Raw genomic sequence first — 20,112 nt, 5'->3', positions numbered from 1 at the left:
CCTGTGGGCAATGCAGAGTTAGGGGCCCGGTGCTGACAGCATCCTTAGGGAGCAAGGATGGCCTCCCTCAGGCCTTCCGCACCGCGCCCGTGCTGGGACGGCACAGCAGAGAGTCTAGGAAAGGCCTGCGGGTCAACAGCGCAGCCCGCATTTCTAGTGCGTGTGCTGACCGACTTCCCAGGCTCTGATGGCCACAGGACAAGGGGGAACGGCATCACTGGCAGGAAGACACTCAAGATATCTGCACGTTGGAAGCACAGCAGCACATAGTGGCATTACTGTCTTATGCCCAAATTAAAATAACTACTGCTTGGACATCATAGTTCAAAACTACCTAGTCTGCCTCTGTCGTTCTATTTTTTAACTTTGTGTTTGGAAAACGTGACCCTTAATGACAGTCTGACCATTTTGCTGTAGTTTTCCACGTAGGGGAAGTATAATGAATATTAACTGCGCTTCTCTAATTGTCCCTGAATTGTGTTTGTCCATTAGAGCTTATCTCAAGGTAGGAATTCTTGCAGATCTTAGGAATTCATGCTTTAGAGCACAAATTTTATTCAGAACTACAATATATATATATATATGTATGTATGAATCCCAAAGTAATTCAGCTCTCACTTATACCAAGTACAGTTATGCATTAAGTGAACACATTGACCTGTAATAAACGCTTAATACTGGGAATCAAAATCTTAAACTACACATCTAAAACTTGGTCATCTTCCTGGGGAATGCATGGATAACTTACATTCCTGAAGATTCCGCCATATTTAACCTGACCAAAGTAGTTAGTAAGCATCCGATACATCAGCAGCTGCTGTTCCTAGGCTACTTTTTTGATCTTGCGATTAAATTAATTTGATGTGGGTAACATACAGTTAATACACAGCCCTGTTAACGAGGTACTCCTGCTTAATGCTCACTAGCCTTCCTGAGGATCTTTACATACATCAGAATTACTCTGGATTCAAATAATGCAAGTCTGTGGTAACTAAATGATAACTTCCTATTTAGTCCTCCACTAGACCAAGTATTTTTTTCTGCTATGCAATAGACCATCTCACTGTCTAATTATAATTCCCTTAATTACTTCGTTCTTCTGAAATACAGGTATTTCATCCTTCTGGGTCTAGAGCAAGGTAGAAGGGAGACTGGAACTAGATGATGTTAAAGGTCCCTTCCAACCCAAACCATTCTATGATCCTATGATTTTTATGGAATAATATAAATCAAATATCCCAACTCATAACTGTGTCAGGATTAACCAGTGTTTGTTAACATATTATTTAGATCCAGGTAAGTGATTTTAGACTTCCTCCCAGTCTTCCATGTCATAAGCAGAGAGCATTATGTAGTTAGGCTGATGACATGATCCCATTACTGGTTAAATGAGCAGGGATGTATATTTAAGGATAGCATTGTCAGTAACTGCAATCAGTTACTGCTCTTCTGGCCAGGATGGCTCTGACACAGCTAACCTTGGCAGTCAAGGGTTACATCAAGTGTTTCATCGTGTTATCTTGCATTCCAATGTCATATTCAGGAAATCAACTTTCCTCAGATTGCTGCCGCCTTTTTGTTCTCAGGCCCGACTCCCACCTCCCTTCTCCTCCCTCCCTTTCCCCTTTGGCCTTCCCCAGGGGTTGGGTCTGCGGGTCCCCTTTTCCCATTGGTCACACAGGCAGCCTGAACTGGCGTGTAAACCCTCAAGGCACCTCCATCACCGTCCCTTTTTCTTCAGGCCGCTGGGCCTACGGGCCTGCTGACCCCCATCACAGACACAGATGGAGGTAAAGAGAACTCTGTGCTAAATAGCTGCAGAGAAGACAACCCTGTGATCTCGGCTCCTAACACCCCGCCGCAGGACAAAGCAGAGAAGAATGATGCCAATATGTGGGGAATATGTTAAGGGTTTATTTTTGTTATAAATGGGACAGGGTTTTTTTTATAAATGGGATGGGACAGGGTTGTTGCCACGCTGTCTTTGGGACTGTCTGTGGGGATGTCTTCTCTGTTGTTGGACCCGGGAGCAGCTGTGTGCCCGGGCTGGCCCACAGAGGAATGAAGACACGTGGACTGTCTTCAAGGTTTGTTTTCTTTGCCGCTTGGGACAGCAGCCATCAGGTGGGGATGGGACACGGCTGCTTCGGTGCCATCCTTGGGTCTGGCTGTGGGGACGTCTTCTCCGGTGGTTTGCCCGGGAGCGGCTTTGTGCCCGGGCTGGTCCGCTGAAGAGTGAAGCCAAGTCTGTGTGGACTCTCGTCAAGGTTTCCTTTCTACACAGCTTGAGACCGCAGCTATCGTGTGCGGTTGGGACACGGCCGCTCCTGTGCTGTCTTCAGGACGGTCTGTGGGGACATATCTTCTGGAGATTTCCCCTTGAAGCGGCTTTGTGCCCGGGCTGGTCCGCTGAAGAGTGAAGCCAAGTCTGTGTGGACTCTCGTCAAGGTTTCCTTTCTACACAGCTTGAGACCGCAGCTATCGTGTGCGGTTGGGACACGGCCGCTCCTGTGCTGTCTTCAGGACGGTCTGTGGGGACATATCTTCTGGAGATTTCCCCTTGAAGCGGCTTTGTGCCCGGGCTGGTCCGCTGAAGAGTGAAGCCAAGTCTGTGTGGACTCTCGTCAAGGTTTCCTTTCTACACAGCTTGAGACCGCAGCTATCGTGTGCGGTTGGGACACGGCCGCTCCTGTGCTGTCTTCAGGACGGTCTGTGGGGACATATCTTCTGGAGATTTCCCCTTGAAGCGGCTTTGTGCCCGGGCTGGTCCCCGCTGCCTGGACGGGCTGGTCCCCGCTGCCTGGACCGGCTGCCACAGCCTCCTCGGGGCCGGCTGCTGGAAGCTGAAGCCCGACGCCCCACTGGGGATCGGCTTCGAGTGTGGGCCCGCCTTCGCTGCCTGGATTGTCTCCGGCGTGGAGGCCGCAGGGCAACCCTCAAGGACCACCGTCGTGCTGGTGAGGCCGAGGTGTGGGTGCTGCTCTGAGCACCTTGGGCTGTGGTATGGCTCCCACCAAGACGTCTTCGGGGATGAGTCTGGGAGCCTGAGGCCCGGCCTTGCAACGGGGAGCGGCTCCTTGTGCTTCCGGTCCCCTGCTGCCTGGGCCGCGCTGTGGGCGCAGGTACTGCGGATCTTCTGCAGGACCACGCTGTCCTCCTTCTGGTGCGGGTCTGGGAGCAGGTATTGTCACCTGCAGCTGGTGCCCGTCTTCTCCCACCACGTCCTCGGCGCTGCTGAGTAGTGTCCTGCTCCTCAGATAGATGGGAGCAGGTGGTGGACTCCTCAGTGGCCAGCACTCTGGGCTGGATGCTGAGTTCAGGCAGCTGGGAGCTGCAGGATGGGCTGGATGCTGCCTGTTTAGCAGGACCAGAGCTGACGTTTTCAGGCCCTGTAACGATGTGGGAAGGCAGTGGTACCTCCCGGATGGAAGTGCTGGGAAGCTCAGAGCTGGTGCAGGAGTCTGTAAGGAGAGATGGGAAGCTCAGCAGGATGAACATGCAGCCCCAGGGCAGGACAGGCTGCCAGCCCCATGGGGCAGAGAGACTGTGGCAAGGCCACCCTGAGCACCTGCTGCCAGGCCATGCCTGGCCCCAGTCCCGCGGCACGTGGCTCTTTGCTTCTTACCGGTGCACACGCCAGCACAGCTGTCACACTCCCAGCTGCTGATCATTGTGGCCCAGAAGGAGCAGCACAGGTGCATGCCTTTTGCTGCACAGGAGCTACAGAGGAGCAGCTCCCAGAGCCTGCAGATGCAAAGGGGTTGTGGCTGTGAGGATGAAGCCAACCAAGGCAGGGAGCAGCCGGCACAGTTCTGGTGCTCAGTCCTTGCTCCCCCAGCCGATGGTGAAGCTGAGATCCCACACAGAGCCCAAGAGGACTGTGGAGCTCACTCACCCGTCCACCGGTGCACTCTCCCTGCCTCCAGGATAGGTGCACCTGCGGGCATCACAGCGCCCGTGCCTTTCTCTCAGTGGCTGGAATGACTCGTCGTCCCACCAAGATGGTCGTCTGCCAGAGAAGAGAGGGAATGTGATGACTCCCCAGTGCCCCAGGTGTAAGGCAGATCAGGGCATCCACCTTGAGCTCATTCCCAGCTTCTCCACGAAGCTGAGACCAGTGCTTGTGGGACGGCAAGGGACTGGGCCTGCCAGAGCTGGCACAGCTTCTGTGCCCGAGTGTCTGCAGAGCCGGGCAGAAGGACACCAACCTGACTGGGATTTGGATCCCCAGCGTGGTCATTCTGGAGCGGAATCGCCCTCTTGCTCTACAGACGGGGCAGACAAAACACATGGTGGCAGCGTGCGCGGCATATTTCTGCAGGAGAAGCACAAGCAGCGTGAGCACCAGCAGGGCTGGGTGCTACTCAGCACTGGCCGTGCCTGCAGCACAAAACCATGACAAGGGTGCAGGGTGAGGGGAGGGCTCCTACCCTGATGCAGGCCCGGTGGAACCAGGCCTGTTTGCACACCGGGCACACCATGGTGTGGAAGGACGTGCGGTCCCCCACAGGCTCCACACAGATGACGCAGAGTGTGTTGGGAGATGGAGCTGCCTCCTCTGCCTGCTGAGGGCGATGCTCCCAGCAGAAGGACCTGGGCAGGAGGACAGAAGGGACATGCACGGTGAGAAGTGCTGTGAGGAGGGCAGAGGACCAGGAAAGAGCGCCAGGCCTGGGCTCTGGCTGTGGCAGGCTGCTGGCAGGTGTCGCTGTGGGTTCCTCTCTGGGAGGGACAGCAGCTTTGCTGCTGCGGCCAGACCTTACCTGTACTGCCCAAAGTATTGCGTCACGCACTCCCCGTCCTCGGCGCAGGGTAGATGGAAGCTGCGCTCACAGCCTGTCTCCGCGCAGCTGATGGCAGCTCCCCTCTCGCCACAGACAATGCAGTGCTGCAAAGAGCAGACCAGTGCCCATCAGCTGTGGGCTCAGGGCCTCCGCGGCCGACCCCACTTTTCCAGGCAGGGCACAGGCTGTGGGCAGCACTGCCCCACGCTCTGGAGAGCCACCTGGCAGACGAGGCTTGTCTGCTGTGGTGGGACTTTGTACCGGAGCCATGATCACTTTCTTTGGGCCCACGCAAAGTCAGTGTGAGCCTCTGCCAACACCAAGCTCCCCATTCAGTTCAGGTCCTCACCTTCTGGTCTGCCAGTTGGATTGTGTGCTGGATGGCGCCAGGGGGGAAGCCAAAAATCCCCCCCTCTCGGCTTCTCCATTCCAAGAGGCCATCGGCAAAGAACTGTAAGAGAGAAAAGAGCGTGATCTCGTGAGGCCGGAAAGGAAGGGAGCATCCCTGGCAGGAGCCCTAGGCCTCGAGGGAACTCACCAAGCAGAACTGGTGGACGCAGAGCCCACCAGTGGCAAATGTCTGTCCACAGATGTCGGGGTGGACCTGTGCCCGGCGGCACAGCATGCACACTGCAGAGGAAGGAGAGAGCAACCGTGAGCAGCGCTGAGCACCTGGCAGGGCCGGGTGTCCCTGGGGGCCATCCCCGGGCCCTGCTCCGGGCCTGCCATGCCGGCTGAGGGGCAGGGCTGGAAGGGGTGGAGGGGAAGGGGGCATTGCAGGCCTAGTGCTGCCAGCAGCAGCCACAGCTTGGCTGGGTTCCCTGGCCGAGGAGCAGAGGGGCCCTGCCTGCCCACAGTGCTGGGGAAGCTCCTCCTTGTCCCTTTCTCTCCTCCTGGCCACAGGCAGAGCCCCAGCAGCCCTCTGCCTGGCAGCGGGGAGCTGCGCACAGGGATACGCTGCTCTCACCTGGCTCCCCAGAGTTGGGGGCCTCCTCCTTCCCTCCAAACACGTTCGGCATCATTGGCAAGAAACAAGAGAGTCAGTGCTCTCTCCACACCTCACCAAGCCGCACTGAGCTCGGCCCCAGCCCAGCAGCCTTAGCTCTGCTCCCGGCCCCGCGGGTCACAATGGCCGCTCCCTGCCACCACTGTGACATCACGGTCACCACTGTGACATCACAGGGGCTGAGGGTGCAGCACACGTCTGGGAGGGTGGCAGCTCCTGTGGGCAATGCAGAGTTAGGGGCCCGGTGCTGACAGCATCCTTAGGGAGCAAGGATGGCCTCCCTCAGGCCTTCCGCACCGCGCCCGTGCTGGGACGGCACAGCAGAGAGTCTAGGAAAGGCCTGCGGGTCAACAGCGCAGCCCGCATTTCTAGTGCGTGTGCTGACCGACTTCCCAGGCTCTGATGGCCACAGGACAAGGGGGAACGGCATCACTGGCAGGAAGACACTCAAGATATCTGCACGTTGGAAGCACAGCAGCACATAGTGGCATTACTGTCTTATGCCCAAATTAAAATAACTACTGCTTGGACATCATAGTTCAAAACTACCTAGTCTGCCTCTGTCGTTCTATTTTTTAACTTTGTGTTTGGAAAACGTGACCCTTAATGACAGTCTGACCATTTTGCTGTAGTTTTCCACGTAGGGGAAGTATAATGAATATTAACTGCGCTTCTCTAATTGTCCCTGAATTGTGTTTGTCCATTAGAGCTTATCTCAAGGTAGGAATTCTTGCAGATCTTAGGAATTCATGCTTTAGAGCACAAATTTTATTCAGAACTACAATATATATATATATATGTATGTATGAATCCCAAAGTAATTCAGCTCTCACTTATACCAAGTACAGTTATGCATTAAGTGAACACATTGACCTGTAATAAACGCTTAATACTGGGAATCAAAATCTTAAACTACACATCTAAAACTTGGTCATCTTCCTGGGGAATGCATGGATAACTTACATTCCTGAAGATTCCGCCATATTTAACCTGACCAAAGTAGTTAGTAAGCATCCGATACATCAGCAGCTGCTGTTCCTAGGCTACTTTTTTGATCTTGCGATTAAATTAATTTGATGTGGGTAACATACAGTTAATACACAGCCCTGTTAACGAGGTACTCCTGCTTAATGCTCACTAGCCTTCCTGAGGATCTTTACATACATCAGAATTACTCTGGATTCAAATAATGCAAGTCTGTGGTAACTAAATGATAACTTCCTATTTAGTCCTCCACTAGACCAAGTATTTTTTTCTGCTATGCAATAGACCATCTCACTGTCTAATTATAATTCCCTTAATTACTTCGTTCTTCTGAAATACAGGTATTTCATCCTTCTGGGTCTAGAGCAAGGTAGAAGGGAGACTGGAACTAGATGATGTTAAAGGTCCCTTCCAACCCAAACCATTCTATGATCCTATGATTTTTATGGAATAATATAAATCAAATATCCCAACTCATAACTGTGTCAGGATTAACCAGTGTTTGTTAACATATTATTTAGATCCAGGTAAGTGATTTTAGACTTCCTCCCAGTCTTCCATGTCATAAGCAGAGAGCATTATGTAGTTAGGCTGATGACATGATCCCATTACTGGTTAAATGAGCAGGGATGTATATTTAAGGATAGCATTGTCAGTAACTGCAATCAGTTACTGCTCTTCTGGCCAGGATGGCTCTGACACAGCTAACCTTGGCAGTCAAGGGTTACATCAAGTGTTTCATCGTGTTATCTTGCATTCCAATGTCATATTCAGGAAATCAACTTTCCTCAGATTGCTGCCGCCTTTTTGTTCTCAGGCCCGACTCCCACCTCCCTTCTCCTCCCTCCCTTTCCCCTTTGGCCTTCCCCAGGTGTTGGGTCTGCGGGTCCCCTTTTCCCATTGGTCACACAGGCAGCCTGAACTGGCGTGTAAACCCTCAAGGCACCTCCATCACCGTCCCTTTTTCTTCAGGCCGCTGGGCCTACGGGCCTGCTGACCCCCATCACAGACACAGATGGAGGTAAAGAGAACTCTGTGCTAAATAGCTGCAGAGAAGACAACCCTGTGATCTCGGCTCCTAACACCCCGCCGCAGGACAAAGCAGAGAAGAATGATGCCAATATGTGGGGAATATGTTAAGGGTTTATTTTTGTTATAAATGGGACAGGGTTTTTTTTATAAATGGGATGGGACAGGGTTGTTGCCACGCTGTCTTTGGGACTGTCTGTGGGGATGTCTTCTCTGTTGTTGGACCCGGGAGCAGCTGTGTGCCCGGGCTGGCCCACAGAGGAATGAAGACACGTGGACTGTCTTCAAGGTTTGTTTTCTTTGCCGCTTGGGACAGCAGCCATCAGGTGGGGATGGGACACGGCTGCTTCGGTGCCATCCTTGGGTCTGGCTGTGGGGACATATCTTCTGGAGATTTCCCCTTGAAGCGGCTTTGTGCCCGGGCTGGTCCGCTGAAGAGTGAAGCCAAGTCTGTGTGGACTCTCGTCAAGGTTTCCTTTCTACACAGCTTGAGACCGCAGCTATCGTGTGCGGTTGGGACACGGCCGCTCCTGTGCTGTCTTCAGGACGGTCTGTGGGGACATATCTTCTGGAGATTTCCCCTTGAAGCGGCTTTGTGCCCGGGCTGGTCCGCTGAAGAGTGAAGCCAAGTCTGTGTGGACTCTCGTCAAGGTTTCCTTTCTACACAGCTTGAGACCGCAGCTATCGTGTGCGGTTGGGACACGGCCGCTCCTGTGCTGTCTTCAGGACGGTCTGTGGGGACATATCTTCTGGAGATTTCCCCTTGAAGCGGCTTTGTGCCCGGGCTGGTCCCCGCTGCCTGGACGGGCTGGTCCCCGCTGCCTGGACCGGCTGCCACAGCCTCCTCGGGGCCGGCTGCTGGAAGCTGAAGCCCGACGCCCCACTGGGGATCGGCTTCGAGTGTGGGCCCGCCTTCGCTGCCTGGATTGTCTCCGGCGTGGAGGCCGCAGGGCAACCCTCAAGGACCACTGTCGTGCTGGTGAGGCCGAGGTGTGGGTGCTGCTCTGAGCACCTTGGGCTGTGGTATGGCTCCCACCAAGACGTCTTCGGGGATGAGTCTGGGAGCCTGAGGCCCGGCCTTGCAACGGGGAGCGGCTCCTTGTGCTTCCGGTCCCCTGCTGCCTGGGCCGCGCTGTGGGCGCAGGTACTGCGGATCTTCTGCAGGACCACGCTGTCCTCCTTCTGGTGCGGGTCTGGGAGCAGGTATTGTCACCTGCAGCTGGTGCCCGTCTTCTCCCACCACGTCCTCGGCGCTGCTGAGTAGTGTCCTGCTCCTCAGATAGATGGGAGCAGGTGGTGGACTCCTCAGTGGCCAGCACTCTGGGCTGGATGCTGAGTTCAGGCAGCTGGGAGCTGCAGGATGGGCTGGATGCTGCCTGTTTAGCAGGACCAGAGCTGACGTTTTCAGGCCCTGTAACGATGTGGGAAGGCAGTGGTACCTCCCGGATGGAAGTGCTGGGAAGCTCAGAGCTGGTGCAGGAGTCTGTAAGGAGAGATGGGAAGCTCAGCAGGATGAACATGCAGCCCCAGGGCAGGACAGGCTGCCAGCCCCATGGGGCAGAGAGACTGTGGCAAGGCCACCCTGAGCACCTGCTGCCAGGCCATGCCTGGCCCCAGTCCCGCGGCACGTGGCTCTTTGCTTCTTACCGGTGCACACGCCAGCACAGCTGTCACACTCCCAGCTGCTGATCATTGTGGCCCAGAAGGAGCAGCACAGGTGCATGCCTTTTGCTGCACAGGAGCTACAGAGGAGCAGCTCCCAGAGCCTGCAGATGCAAAGGGATTGTGGCTGTGAGGATGAAGCCAACCAAGGCAGGGAGCAGCCGGCACAGTTCTGGTGCTCAGTCCTTGCTCCCCCAGCCGATGGTGAAGCTGAGATCCCACACAGAGCCCAAGAGGACTGTGGAGCTCACTCACCCGTCCACCGGTGCACTCTCCCTGCCTCCAGGATAGGTGCACCTGCGGGCATCACAGCGCCCGTGCCTTTCTCTCAGTGGCTGGAATGACTCGTCGTCCCACCAAGATGGTCGTCTGCCAGAGAAGAGAGGGAATGTGATGACTCCCCAGTGCCCCAGGTGTAAGGCAGATCAGGGCATCCACCTTGAGCTCATTCCCAGCTTCTCCACGAAGCTGAGACCAGTGCTTGTGGGACGGCAAGGGACTGGGCCTGCCAGAGCTGGCACAGCTTCTGTGCCCGAGTGTCTGCAGAGCCGGGCAGAAGGACACCAACCTGACTGGGATTTGGATCCCCAGCGTGGTCATTCTGGAGCGGAATCGCCCTCTTGCTCTACAGACGGGGCAGACAAAACACATGGTGGCAGCGTGCGCGGCATATTTCTGCAGGAGAAGCACAAGCAGCGTGAGCACCAGCAGGGCTGGGTGCTACTCAGCACTGGCCGTGCCTGCAGCACAAAACCATGACAAGGGTGCAGGGTGAGGGGAGGGCTCCTACCCTGATGCAGGCCCGGTGGAACCAGGCCTGTTTGCACACCGGGCACACCATGGTGTGGAAGGACGTGCTGTCCCCCACAGGCTCCACACAGATGACGCAGAGTGTGTTGGGAGATGGAGCTGCCTCCTCTGCCTGCTGAGGGCGATGCTCCCAGCAGAAGGACCTGGGCAGGAGGACAGAAGGGACATGCACGGTGAGAAGTGCTGTGAGGAGGGCAGAGGACCAGGAAAGAGCGCCAGGCCTGGGCTCTGGCTGTGGCAGGCTGCTGGCAGGTGTCGCTGTGGGTTCCTCTCTGGGAGGGACAGCAGCTTTGCTGCTGCGGCCAGACCTTACCTGTACTGCCCGAAGTATTGCGTCACGCACTCCCCGTCCTCGGCGCAGGGTAGATGGAAGCTGCGCTCACAGCCTGTCTCCGCGCAGCTGATGGCAGCTCCCCTCTCGCCACAGACAATGCAGTGCTGCAAAGAACAGACCAGTGCCCATCAGCTGTGGGCTCAGGGCCTCCGCGGCCGACCCCACTTTTCCAGGCAGGGCACAGGCTGTGGGCAGCACTGCCCCACGCTCTGGAGAGCCACCTGGCAGACGAGGCTTGTCTGCTGTGGTGGGACTTTGTACCGGAGCCATGATCACTTTCTTTGGGCCCACGCAAAGCCAGTGTGAGCCTCTGCCAACACCAAGCTCCCCATTCAGTTCAGGTCCTCACCTTCTGGTCTGCCAGTTGGATTGTGTGCTGGATGGCGCCAGGGGGGAAGCCAAAAATCCCCCCCTCTCGGCTTCTCCATTCCAAGAGGCCATCGGCAAAGAACTGTAAGAGAGAAAAGAGCGTGATCTCGTGAGGCCGGAAAGGAAGGGAGCATCCCTGGCAGGAGCCCTAGGCCTCGAGGGAACTCACCAAGCAGAACTGGTGGACGCAGAGCCCACCAGTGGCAAATGTCTGTCCACAGATGTCGGGGTGGACCTGTGCCCGGCGGCACAGCATGCACACTGCAGAGGAAGGAGAGAGCAACCGTGAGCAGCGCTGAGCACCTGGCAGGGCCGGGTGTCCCTGGGGGCCATCCCCGGGCCCTGCTCCGGGCCTGCCATGCCGGCTGAGGGGCAGGGCTGGAAGGGGTGGAGGGGAAGGGGGCATTGCAGGCCTAGTGCTGCCAGCAGCAGCCACAGCTTGGCTGGGTTCCCTGGCCGAGGAGCAGAGGGGCCCTGCCTGCCCACAGTGCTGGGGAAGCTCCTCCTTGTCCCTTTCTCTCCTCCTGGCCACAGGCAGAGCCCCAGCAGCCCTCTGCCTGGCAGCGGGGAGCTGCGCACAGGGATACGCTGCTCTCACCTGGCTCCCCAGAGTTGGGGGCCTCCTCCTTCCCTCCAAACACGTTCGGCATCATTGGCAAGAAACAAGAGAGTCAGTGCTCTCTCCACACCTCACCAAGCCGCACTGAGCTCGGCCCCAGCCCAGCAGCCTTAGCTCTGCTCCCGGCCCCGCGGGTCACAATGGCCGCTCCCTGCCACCACTGTGACATCACGGTCACCACTGTGACATCACAGGGGCTGAGGGTGCAGCACACGTCTGGGAGGGTGGCAGCTCCTGTGGGCAATGCAGAGTTAGGGGCCCGGTGCTGACAGCATCCTTAGGGAGCAAGGATGGCCTCCCTCAGGCCTTCCGCACCGCGCCCGTGCTGGGACGGCACAGCAGAGAGTCTAGGAAAGGCCTGCGGGTCAACAGCGCAGCCCGCATTTCTAGTGCGTGTGCTGACCGACTTCCCAGGCTCTGATGGCCACAGGACAAGGGGGAACGGCATCACTGGCAGGAAGACACTCAAGATATCTGCACGTTGGAAGCACAGCAGCACATAGTGGCATTACTGTCTTATGCCCAAATTAAAATAACTACTGCTTGGACATCATAGTTCAAAACTACCTAGTCTGCCTCTGTCGTTCTATTTTTTAACTTTGTGTTTGGAAAACGTGACCCTTAATGACAGTCTGACCATTTTGCTGTAGTTTTCCACGTAGGGGAAGTATAATGAATATTAACTGCGCTTCTCTAATTGTCCCTGAATTGTGTTTGTCCATTAGAGCTTATCTCAAGGTAGGAATTCTTGCAGATCTTAGGAATTCATGCTTTAGAGCACAAATTTTATTCAGAACTACAATATATATATATATATGTATGTATGAATCCCAAAGTAATTCAGCTCTCACTTATACCAAGTACAGTTATGCATTAAGTGAACACATTGACCTGTAATAAACGCTTAATACTGGGAATCAAAATCTTAAACTACACATTTAAAACTTGGTCATCTTCCTGGGGAATGCATGGATAACTTACATTCCTGAAGATTCCGCCATATTTAACCTGACCAAAGTAGTTAGTAAGCATCCGATACATCAGCAGCTGCTGTTCCTAGGCTACTTTTTTGATCTTGTGATTAAATTAATTTGATGTGGGTAACATACAGTTAATACACAGCCCTGTTAACGAGGTACTCCTGCTTAATGCTCACTAGCCTTCCTGAGGATCTTTACATACATCAGAATTACTCTGGATTCAAATAATGCAAGTCTGTGGTAACTAAATGATAACTTCCTATTTAGTCCTCCACTAGACCAAGTATTTTTTTCTGCTATGCAATAGACCATCTCACTGTCTAATTATAATTCCCTTAATTACTTCGTTCTTCTGAAATACAGGTATTTCATCCTTCTGGGTCTAGAGCAAGGTAGAAGGGAGACTGGAACTAGATGATGTTAAAGGTCCCTTCCAACCCAAACCATTCTGTGATCCTATGATTTTTATGGAATAATATAAATCAAATATCCCAACTTCTAACTGTGTCAGGATTAACCAGTGTTTGTTAACATATTATATAGAATCATAGAATCATAGAATTACTCAGGTTGGAAAAGACCTTGAAGATCATCAAGTCCAACCGCAGACTAACCAGTAGCATATATCTTAAAAAAACAACCACGAAACAACACCACAACAACAAACCTCTGCTAAATCATATCCCTGAGTACCACATCCAAACGGCTCTTAAACACATCCAGGGATGGCGATTCAACCTGCAGTGATCCCTGGGGAGCCCATTCCAGTACCTAACCACCCTTTCTGTAAAGAAGTTCTTCCTAATATCCATCCTAAACTTGCCCTGGCGCAACTTGAGACCATTTCCCCTCGTCCTGTCACATGTCACTAGTGAGAAGAGACCTGCCCCACTCTCGCTGTAAGAACCTTTCAGGTACTGGAAGACGGCAATAAGGTCTCCCCTCAGCCTCCGCTTCCTCAGACTAAACAGCCCCAGCTTCCTTAGTCTCTCCTCGTAGGGCTGATTCTCCAAGCCCTTAACGAGCCTCGTTGCCCTTCTCTGGACCTGCTCCAGTACCTCCATGTCCTTCTTGTGCTGAGGTGCCCAAAACTGGACACAGTACTCGAGGTGAGGCCTCACCAATGCTGAGTACAGGGGCAGGATGACTCCCTTAGTCCTGCTCACCACACCATTCCTGATACAAGCCAGGATGCCATTGGCCCTCTTGGCCACCTGGGCACACTGCTGGCTCATATTCAGCCGACTGTCCATCAGCACACCAAGGTCCCTTTCCGTCTGGGAGCTTTCCAGCCACACCTCCCCAAGCCTGTAGGGTTGCCTGGGGTTGTTATGACCAAAATGCAGGATCCGACACTTGGCCCTGTTGAAACACATTCCATTAACCTTGGCCCATCGATCAAGTCTATCCAGGTCTCTCTGTAGTGCCCTTCTCCCCTCAGGCAGATCAACACTCCCTCCCAGCTTAGTGTCGTCTGCGAACTTACTGAGGGTGCACTTAATCCCCTCATCCAAATCATCAATGAAGATGTTAAACAGGATCGGACCAAGCACCGAGCCCTGGGGGACGCCACTTGTGACCGGCCGCCAACTGGATTCCACTCCATTGACCACAACTCTCTGGGCCCGGCCATCCAACCAGTTCTTCACCCAGCGGAGCGTGCGCCCATCCAAACCACGGGCAGCCAGCTTCTCTACCAGAATGTTATGGGGGACAGTGTCAAAGGCCTTACTGAAGTCCAGGTAGACCACGTCACAGAATCACAGAATCACAGAAATTTTCATATTGGAAAAGACCTAGAAGATCATCTAGTCCAACCATTACCAATACTTCCCAGCTAAACCATATTCCTCAATGCAACATCCAAACGTTTCTTGAACACCCCCATGGTCGGTGACTCTACCACCTCCCTGGGCAGTGCATTCCAATGCCTGACTACCCTTTCTGAGAAGAAATACTTCCTAATGTCCAGCCTGAACCTCTCCTGTCGCAGCTTGAAACCATTCCCTCTAGTTCTATCACTGTCTACACGAGAGAAGAGGCCAACCTCCAGCTCACCACAACCTCCCTTCAGGAAGTTATAGAGAGTTATAAGGTCTCCCCTGAGCCTCCTCTTCTCCAGGCTGAACAATCCCAGTTCCCTCAGCCGCTCCTCATAAGGCCTGTGCTCCAGACCCCTCACCAGCTTCGTAGCCCTCCTCGGAACACGTTCCAGGGCCTCAGTGTCTTTCTTGCAGTGAGGGGCCCAAAACTGAACACAGTACTCAAGGTGCGGCCGCACCAATGCCGAGTAGAGGGGGACAATTACCTCCCTGTTCCTGCTAGTAACACTGTTTTTGATGCAAGCCAGGATGCCGTTGGCCTTCTTGGCCACCCGGGCACACTGTCGGCCCATGTTCAGCCGTGCATCAATCAGTACTCCCAGGTCCGTTTCCTCAACACAGTCCTCCAGCCACTCTGTCCCAAGCCTATAGCGCTGCCTGGGGTTGTTGTGGCCAAAGTGCAGGACCCGGCATTTGGTCTTGTTAAACCTCATCCCGTTGGCTTCGGCCCAGCTCTCCAGCCTATCCAGATCTCTCTGTAGGGCCTCGCTACCCTCAGGCAGATCCACACTCCCAGCCAATTTGGTGTCATCTGCGAACTTGCTGAGGGAGCACTCAATGCCCTCATCCAAGTCATCAATAAAGATGTTGAAGAGGACAGGCCCTAGCACCGAACCCTGGGGGACACCACACGTGACTGGTCTCCAACTGGATTTAACTCCATTTACCACCACTCTCTGGGCCCGGCCCTCCAGCCAGGTAGATCCAGGTAAGTGATTTTAGACTTCCTCCCAGTCTTCCATGTCATAAGCAGAGAGCATTATGGAGTTAGGCTGATGACATGATCCCATTACTGGTTAAATGAGCAGGGATGTATATCTAAGGATAGCATTGTCAGTAACTGCAATCAGTTACTGCTCTTCTGGCCAGGATGGCTCTGACACAGCTAACCTTGGCAGTCAAGGGTTACATCAAGTGTTTCATCGTGTTATCTTGCATTCCAATGTCATATTCAGGAAATCAACTTTCCTCAGATTGCTGCCGCCTTTTTGTTCTCAGGCCCGACTCCCACCTCCCTTCTCCTCCCTCCCTTTCCCCTTTGGCCTTCCCCAGGGGTTGGGTCTGCGGGTCCCCTTTTCCCATTGGTCACACAGGCAGCCTGAACTGGCGTGTAAACCCTCAAGGCACCTCCATCACCGTCCCTTTTTCTTCAGGCCGCTGGGCCTACGGGCCTGCTGACCCCCATCACAGACACAGATGGAGGTAAAGAGAACTCTGTGCTAAATAGCTGCAGAGAAGACAACCCTGTGATCTCGGCTCCTAACACCCCGCCGCAGGACAAAGCAGAGAAGAATGATGCCAATATGTGGGGAATATGTTAAGGGTTTATTTTTGTTATAAATGGGACAGGGTTTTTTTTATAAATGGGATGGGACAGGGTTGTTGCCACGCTGTCTTTGGGACTGTCTGTGGGGATGTCTTCTCTGTTGTTGGACCCGGGAGCAGCTGTGTGCCCGGGCTGGCCCACAGAGGAATGAAGACACGTGGACTGTCTTCAAGGTTTGTTTTCTTTGCCGCTTGGGACAGCAGCCATCAGGTGGGGATGGGACACGGCTGCTTCGGTGCCATCCTTGGGTCTGGCTGTGGGGACGTCTTCTCCGGTGGTTTGCCCGGGAGCGGCTTTGTGCCCGGGCTGGTCCGCTGAAGAGTGAAGCCAAGTCTGTGTGGACTCTCGTCAAGGTTTCCTTTCTACACAGCTTGAGACCGCAGCTATCGTGTGCGGTTGGGACACGGCCGCTCCTGTGCTGTCTTCAGGACGGTCTGTGGGGACATATCTTCTGGAGATTTCCCCTTGAAGCGGCTTTGTGCCCAGGCTGGTCCCCGCTGCCTGGACGGGCTGGTCCCCGCTGCCTGGACCGGCTGCCACAGCCTCCTCGGGGCCGGCTGCTGGAAGCTGAAGCCCGACGCCCCACTGGGGATCGGCTTCGAGTGTGGGCCCGCCTTCGCTGCCTGGATTGTCTCCGGCGTGGAGGCCGCAGGGCAACCCTCAAGGACCACCGTCGTGCTGGTGAGGCCGAGGTGTGGGTGCTGCTCTGAGCACCTTGGGCTGTGGTATGGCTCCCACCAAGACGTCTTCGGGGATGAGTCTGGGAGCCTGAGGCCCGGCCTTGCAACGGGGAGCGGCTCCTTGTGCTTCCGGTCCCCTGCTGCCTGGGCCGCGCTGTGGGCGCAGGTACTGCGGATCTTCTGCAGGACCACGCTGTCCTCCTTCTGGTGCGGGTCTGGGAGCAGGTATTGTCACCTGCAGCTGGTGCCCGTCTTCTCCCACCACGTCCTCGGCGCTGCTGAGTAGTGTCCTGCTCCTCAGATAGATGGGAGCAGGTGGTGGACTCCTCAGTGGCCAGCACTCTGGGCTGGATGCTGAGTTCAGGCAGCTGGGAGCTGCAGGATGGGCTGGATGCTGCCTGTTTAGCAGGACCAGAGCTGACGTTTTCAGGCCCTGTAACGATGTGGGAAGGCAGTGGTACCTCCCGGATGGAAGTGCTGGGAAGCTCAGAGCTGATGCAGGAGTCTGTAAGGAGAGATGGGAAGCTCAGCAGGATGAACATGCAGCCCCAGGGCAGGACAGGCTGCCAGCCCCATGGGGCAGAGAGACTGTGGCAAGGCCACCCTGAGCACCTGCTGCCAGGCCATGCCTGGCCCCAGTCCCGCGGCACGTGGCTCTTTGCTTCTTACCGGTGCACACGCCAGCACAGCTGTCACACTCCCAGCTGCTGATCATTGTGGCCCAGAAGGAGCAGCACAGGTGCATGCCTTTTGCTGCACAGGAGCTACAGAGGAGCAGCTCCCAGAGCCTGCAGATGCAAAGGGGTTGTGGCTGTGAGGATGAAGCCAACCAAGGCAGGGAGCAGCCGGCACAGTTCTGGTGCTCAGTCCTTGCTCCCCCAGCCGATGGTGAAGCTGAGATCCCACACAGAGCCCAAGAGGACTGTGGAGCTCACTCACCCGTCCACCGGTGCACTCTCCCTGCCTCCAGGATAGGTGCACCTGCGGGCATCACAGCGCCCGTGCCTTTCTCTCAGTGGCTGGAATGACTCGTCGTCCCACCAAGATGGTCGTCTGCCAGAGAAGAGAGGGAATGTGATGACTCCCCAGTGCCCCAGGTGTAAGGCAGATCAGGGCATCCACCTTGAGCTCATTCCCAGCTTCTCCACGAAGCTGAGACCAGTGCTTGTGGGACGGCAAGGGACTGGGCCTGCCAGAGCTGGCACAGCTTCTGTGCCCGAGTGTCTGCAGAGCCGGGCAGAAGGACACCAACCTGACTGGGATTTGGATCCCCAGCGTGGTCATTCTGGAGCGGAATCGCCCTCTTGCTCTACAGACGGGGCAGACAAAACACATGGTGGCAGCGTGCGCGGCATATTTCTGCAGGAGAAGCACAAGCAGCGTGAGCACCAGCAGGGCTGGGTGCTACTCAGCACTGGCCGTGCCTGCAGCACAAAACCATGACAAGGGTGCAGGGTGAGGGGAGGGCTCCTACCCTGATGCAGGCCCGGTGGAACCAGGCCTGTTTGCACACCGGGCACACCATGGTGTGGAAGGACGTGCTGTCCCCCACAGGCTCCACACAGATGACGCAGAGTGTGTTGGGAGATGGAGCTGCCTCCTCTGCCTGCTGAGGGCGATGCTCCCAGCAGAAGGACCTGGGCAGGAGGACAGAAGGGACATGCACGGTGAGAAGTGCTGTGAGGAGGGCAGAGGACCAGGAAAGAGCGCCAGGCCTGGGCTCTGGCTGTGGCAGGCTGCTGGCAGGTGTTGCTGTGGGTTCCTCTCTGGGAGGGACAGCAGCTTTGCTGCTGCGGCCAGACCTTACCTGTACTGCCCGAAGTATTGCGTCACGCACTCCCCGTCCTCGGCGCAGGGTAGATGGAAGCTGCGCTCACAGCCTGTCTCCGCGCAGCTGATGGCATTGGAATGCAAGATAACACGATGAAACACTTGATGTAACCCTTGACTGCCAAGGTTAGCTGTGTCAGAGCCATCCTGGCCAGAAGAGCAGTAACTGATTGCAGTTACTGACAATGCTATCCTTAGATATACATCCCTGCTCATTTAACCAGTAATGGGATCATGTCATCAGCCTAACTACATAATGCTCTCTGCTTATGACATGGAAGACTGGGAGGAAGTCTAAAATCACTTACCTGGATCTAAATAATATGTTAACAAACACTGGTTAATCCTGACACAGTTATGAGTTGGGATATTTGATTTATATTATTCCATAAAAATCATAGGATCATAGAATGGTTTGGGTTGGAAGGGACCTTTAAGATCATCTAGTTCCAGTCTCCCTTCTACCTTGCTCTAGACCCAGAAGGATGAAATACCTGTATTTCAGAAGAACGAAGTAATTAAGGGAATTATAATTAGACAGTGAGATGGTCTATTGCATAGCAGAAAAAAATACTTGGTCTAGTGGAGGACTAAATAGGAAGTTATCATTTAGTTACCACAGACTTGCATTATTTGAATCCAGAGTAATTCTGATGTATGTAAAGATCCTCAGGAAGGCTAGTGAGCATTAAGCAGGAGTACCTCGTTAACAGGGCTGTGTATTAACTGTATGTTACCCACATCAAATTAATTTAATCGCAAGATCAAAAAAGTAGCCTAGGAACAGCAGCTGCTGATGTATCGGATGCTTACTAACTACTTTGGTCAGGTTAAATATGGCGGAATCTTCAGGAATGTAAGTTATCCATGCATTCCCCAGGAAGATGACCAAGTTTTAGATGTGTAGTTTAAGATTTTGATTCCCAGTATTAAGCGTTTATTACAGGTCAATGTGTTCACTTAATGCATAACTGTACTTGGTATAAGTGAGAGCTGAATTACTTTGGGATTCATACATACATATATATATATATATTGTAGTTCTGAATAAAATTTGTGCTCTAAAGCATGAATTCCTAAGATCTGCAAGAATTCCTACCTTGAGATAAGCTCTAATGGACAAACACAATTCAGGGACAATTAGAGAAGCGCAGTTAATATTCATTATACTTCCCCTACGTGGAAAACTACAGCAAAATGGTCAGACTGTCATTAAGGGTCACGTTTTCCAAACACAAAGTTAAAAAATAGAACGACAGAGGCAGACTAGGTAGTTTTGAACTATGATGTCCAAGCAGTAGTTATTGTAGTTGTGTAGAAAGGAAACCTTGACGAGAGTCCACACAGACTTGGCTTCACTCTTCAGCGGACCAGCCCGGGCACAAAGCCGCTTCAAGGGGAAATCTCCAGAAGATATGTCCCCACAGACCGTCCTGAAGACAGCACAGGAGCGGCCGTGTCCCAACCGCACACGATAGCTGCGGTCTCAAGCTGTGTAGAAAGGAAACCTTGACGAGAGTCCACACAGACTTGGCTTCACTCTTCAGCGGACCAGCCCGGGCACAAAGCCGCTTCAAGGGGAAATCTCCAGAAGAT

At 54.1% G+C, this 20,112-nt stretch overlaps 1 protein-coding gene across 1 annotated transcript; it reads right to left on the bottom strand.

Annotated features, from left to right (window-relative positions):
- Positions 1–7,950: 7,950 nt before the first annotated feature.
- LOC140264570 (PHD finger protein 7-like) lies at positions 7,951–11,628 on the bottom strand. The gene is made up of 11 exons (XM_072360425.1): positions 11,577–11,628; positions 11,148–11,239; positions 10,959–11,060; positions 10,589–10,713; positions 10,256–10,418; positions 10,034–10,140; positions 9,721–9,834; positions 9,432–9,569; positions 9,227–9,273; positions 8,609–8,953; positions 7,951–8,051 (listed from the first exon to the last, which is right to left on the bottom strand). Exons 1-11 carry the CDS (start codon positions 11,626–11,628, stop codon positions 7,951–7,953), a joined length of 1,386 nt encoding a protein of 461 aa, XP_072216526.1.
- Positions 11,629–20,112: the final 8,484 nt, after the last annotated feature.

Source organism: Excalfactoria chinensis, chromosome Z, assembly GCF_039878825.1.
Source record: "Excalfactoria chinensis isolate bCotChi1 chromosome Z, bCotChi1.hap2, whole genome shotgun sequence".
Lineage (NCBI taxonomy): Eukaryota > Metazoa > Chordata > Aves > Galliformes > Phasianidae > Excalfactoria > Excalfactoria chinensis.
Note: the sequence above shows the minus strand (reverse complement) of the source record. Positions and strands in the feature narration are given on the sequence as shown.

Coding starts and splice junctions, on each gene's coding strand:
- LOC140264570 (XM_072360425.1), bottom strand. CDS start 11,628: ATGCCGAACGTGTTTGGAGGGAAGGAGGAGGCCCCCAACTCTGGGGAG. Junction 8,954..9,226: donor GGAGGTACCACTGCCTTCCC/ACATCGTTACAG, acceptor GCAGAAGATCCG/CAGTACCTGCGCCCACAGCG. Junction 8,052..8,608: donor CAGGCAGCGGGGACCAGCCC/GTCCAGGCAGCG, acceptor TCTGTGGGCCAG/CCCGGGCACACAGCTGCTCC.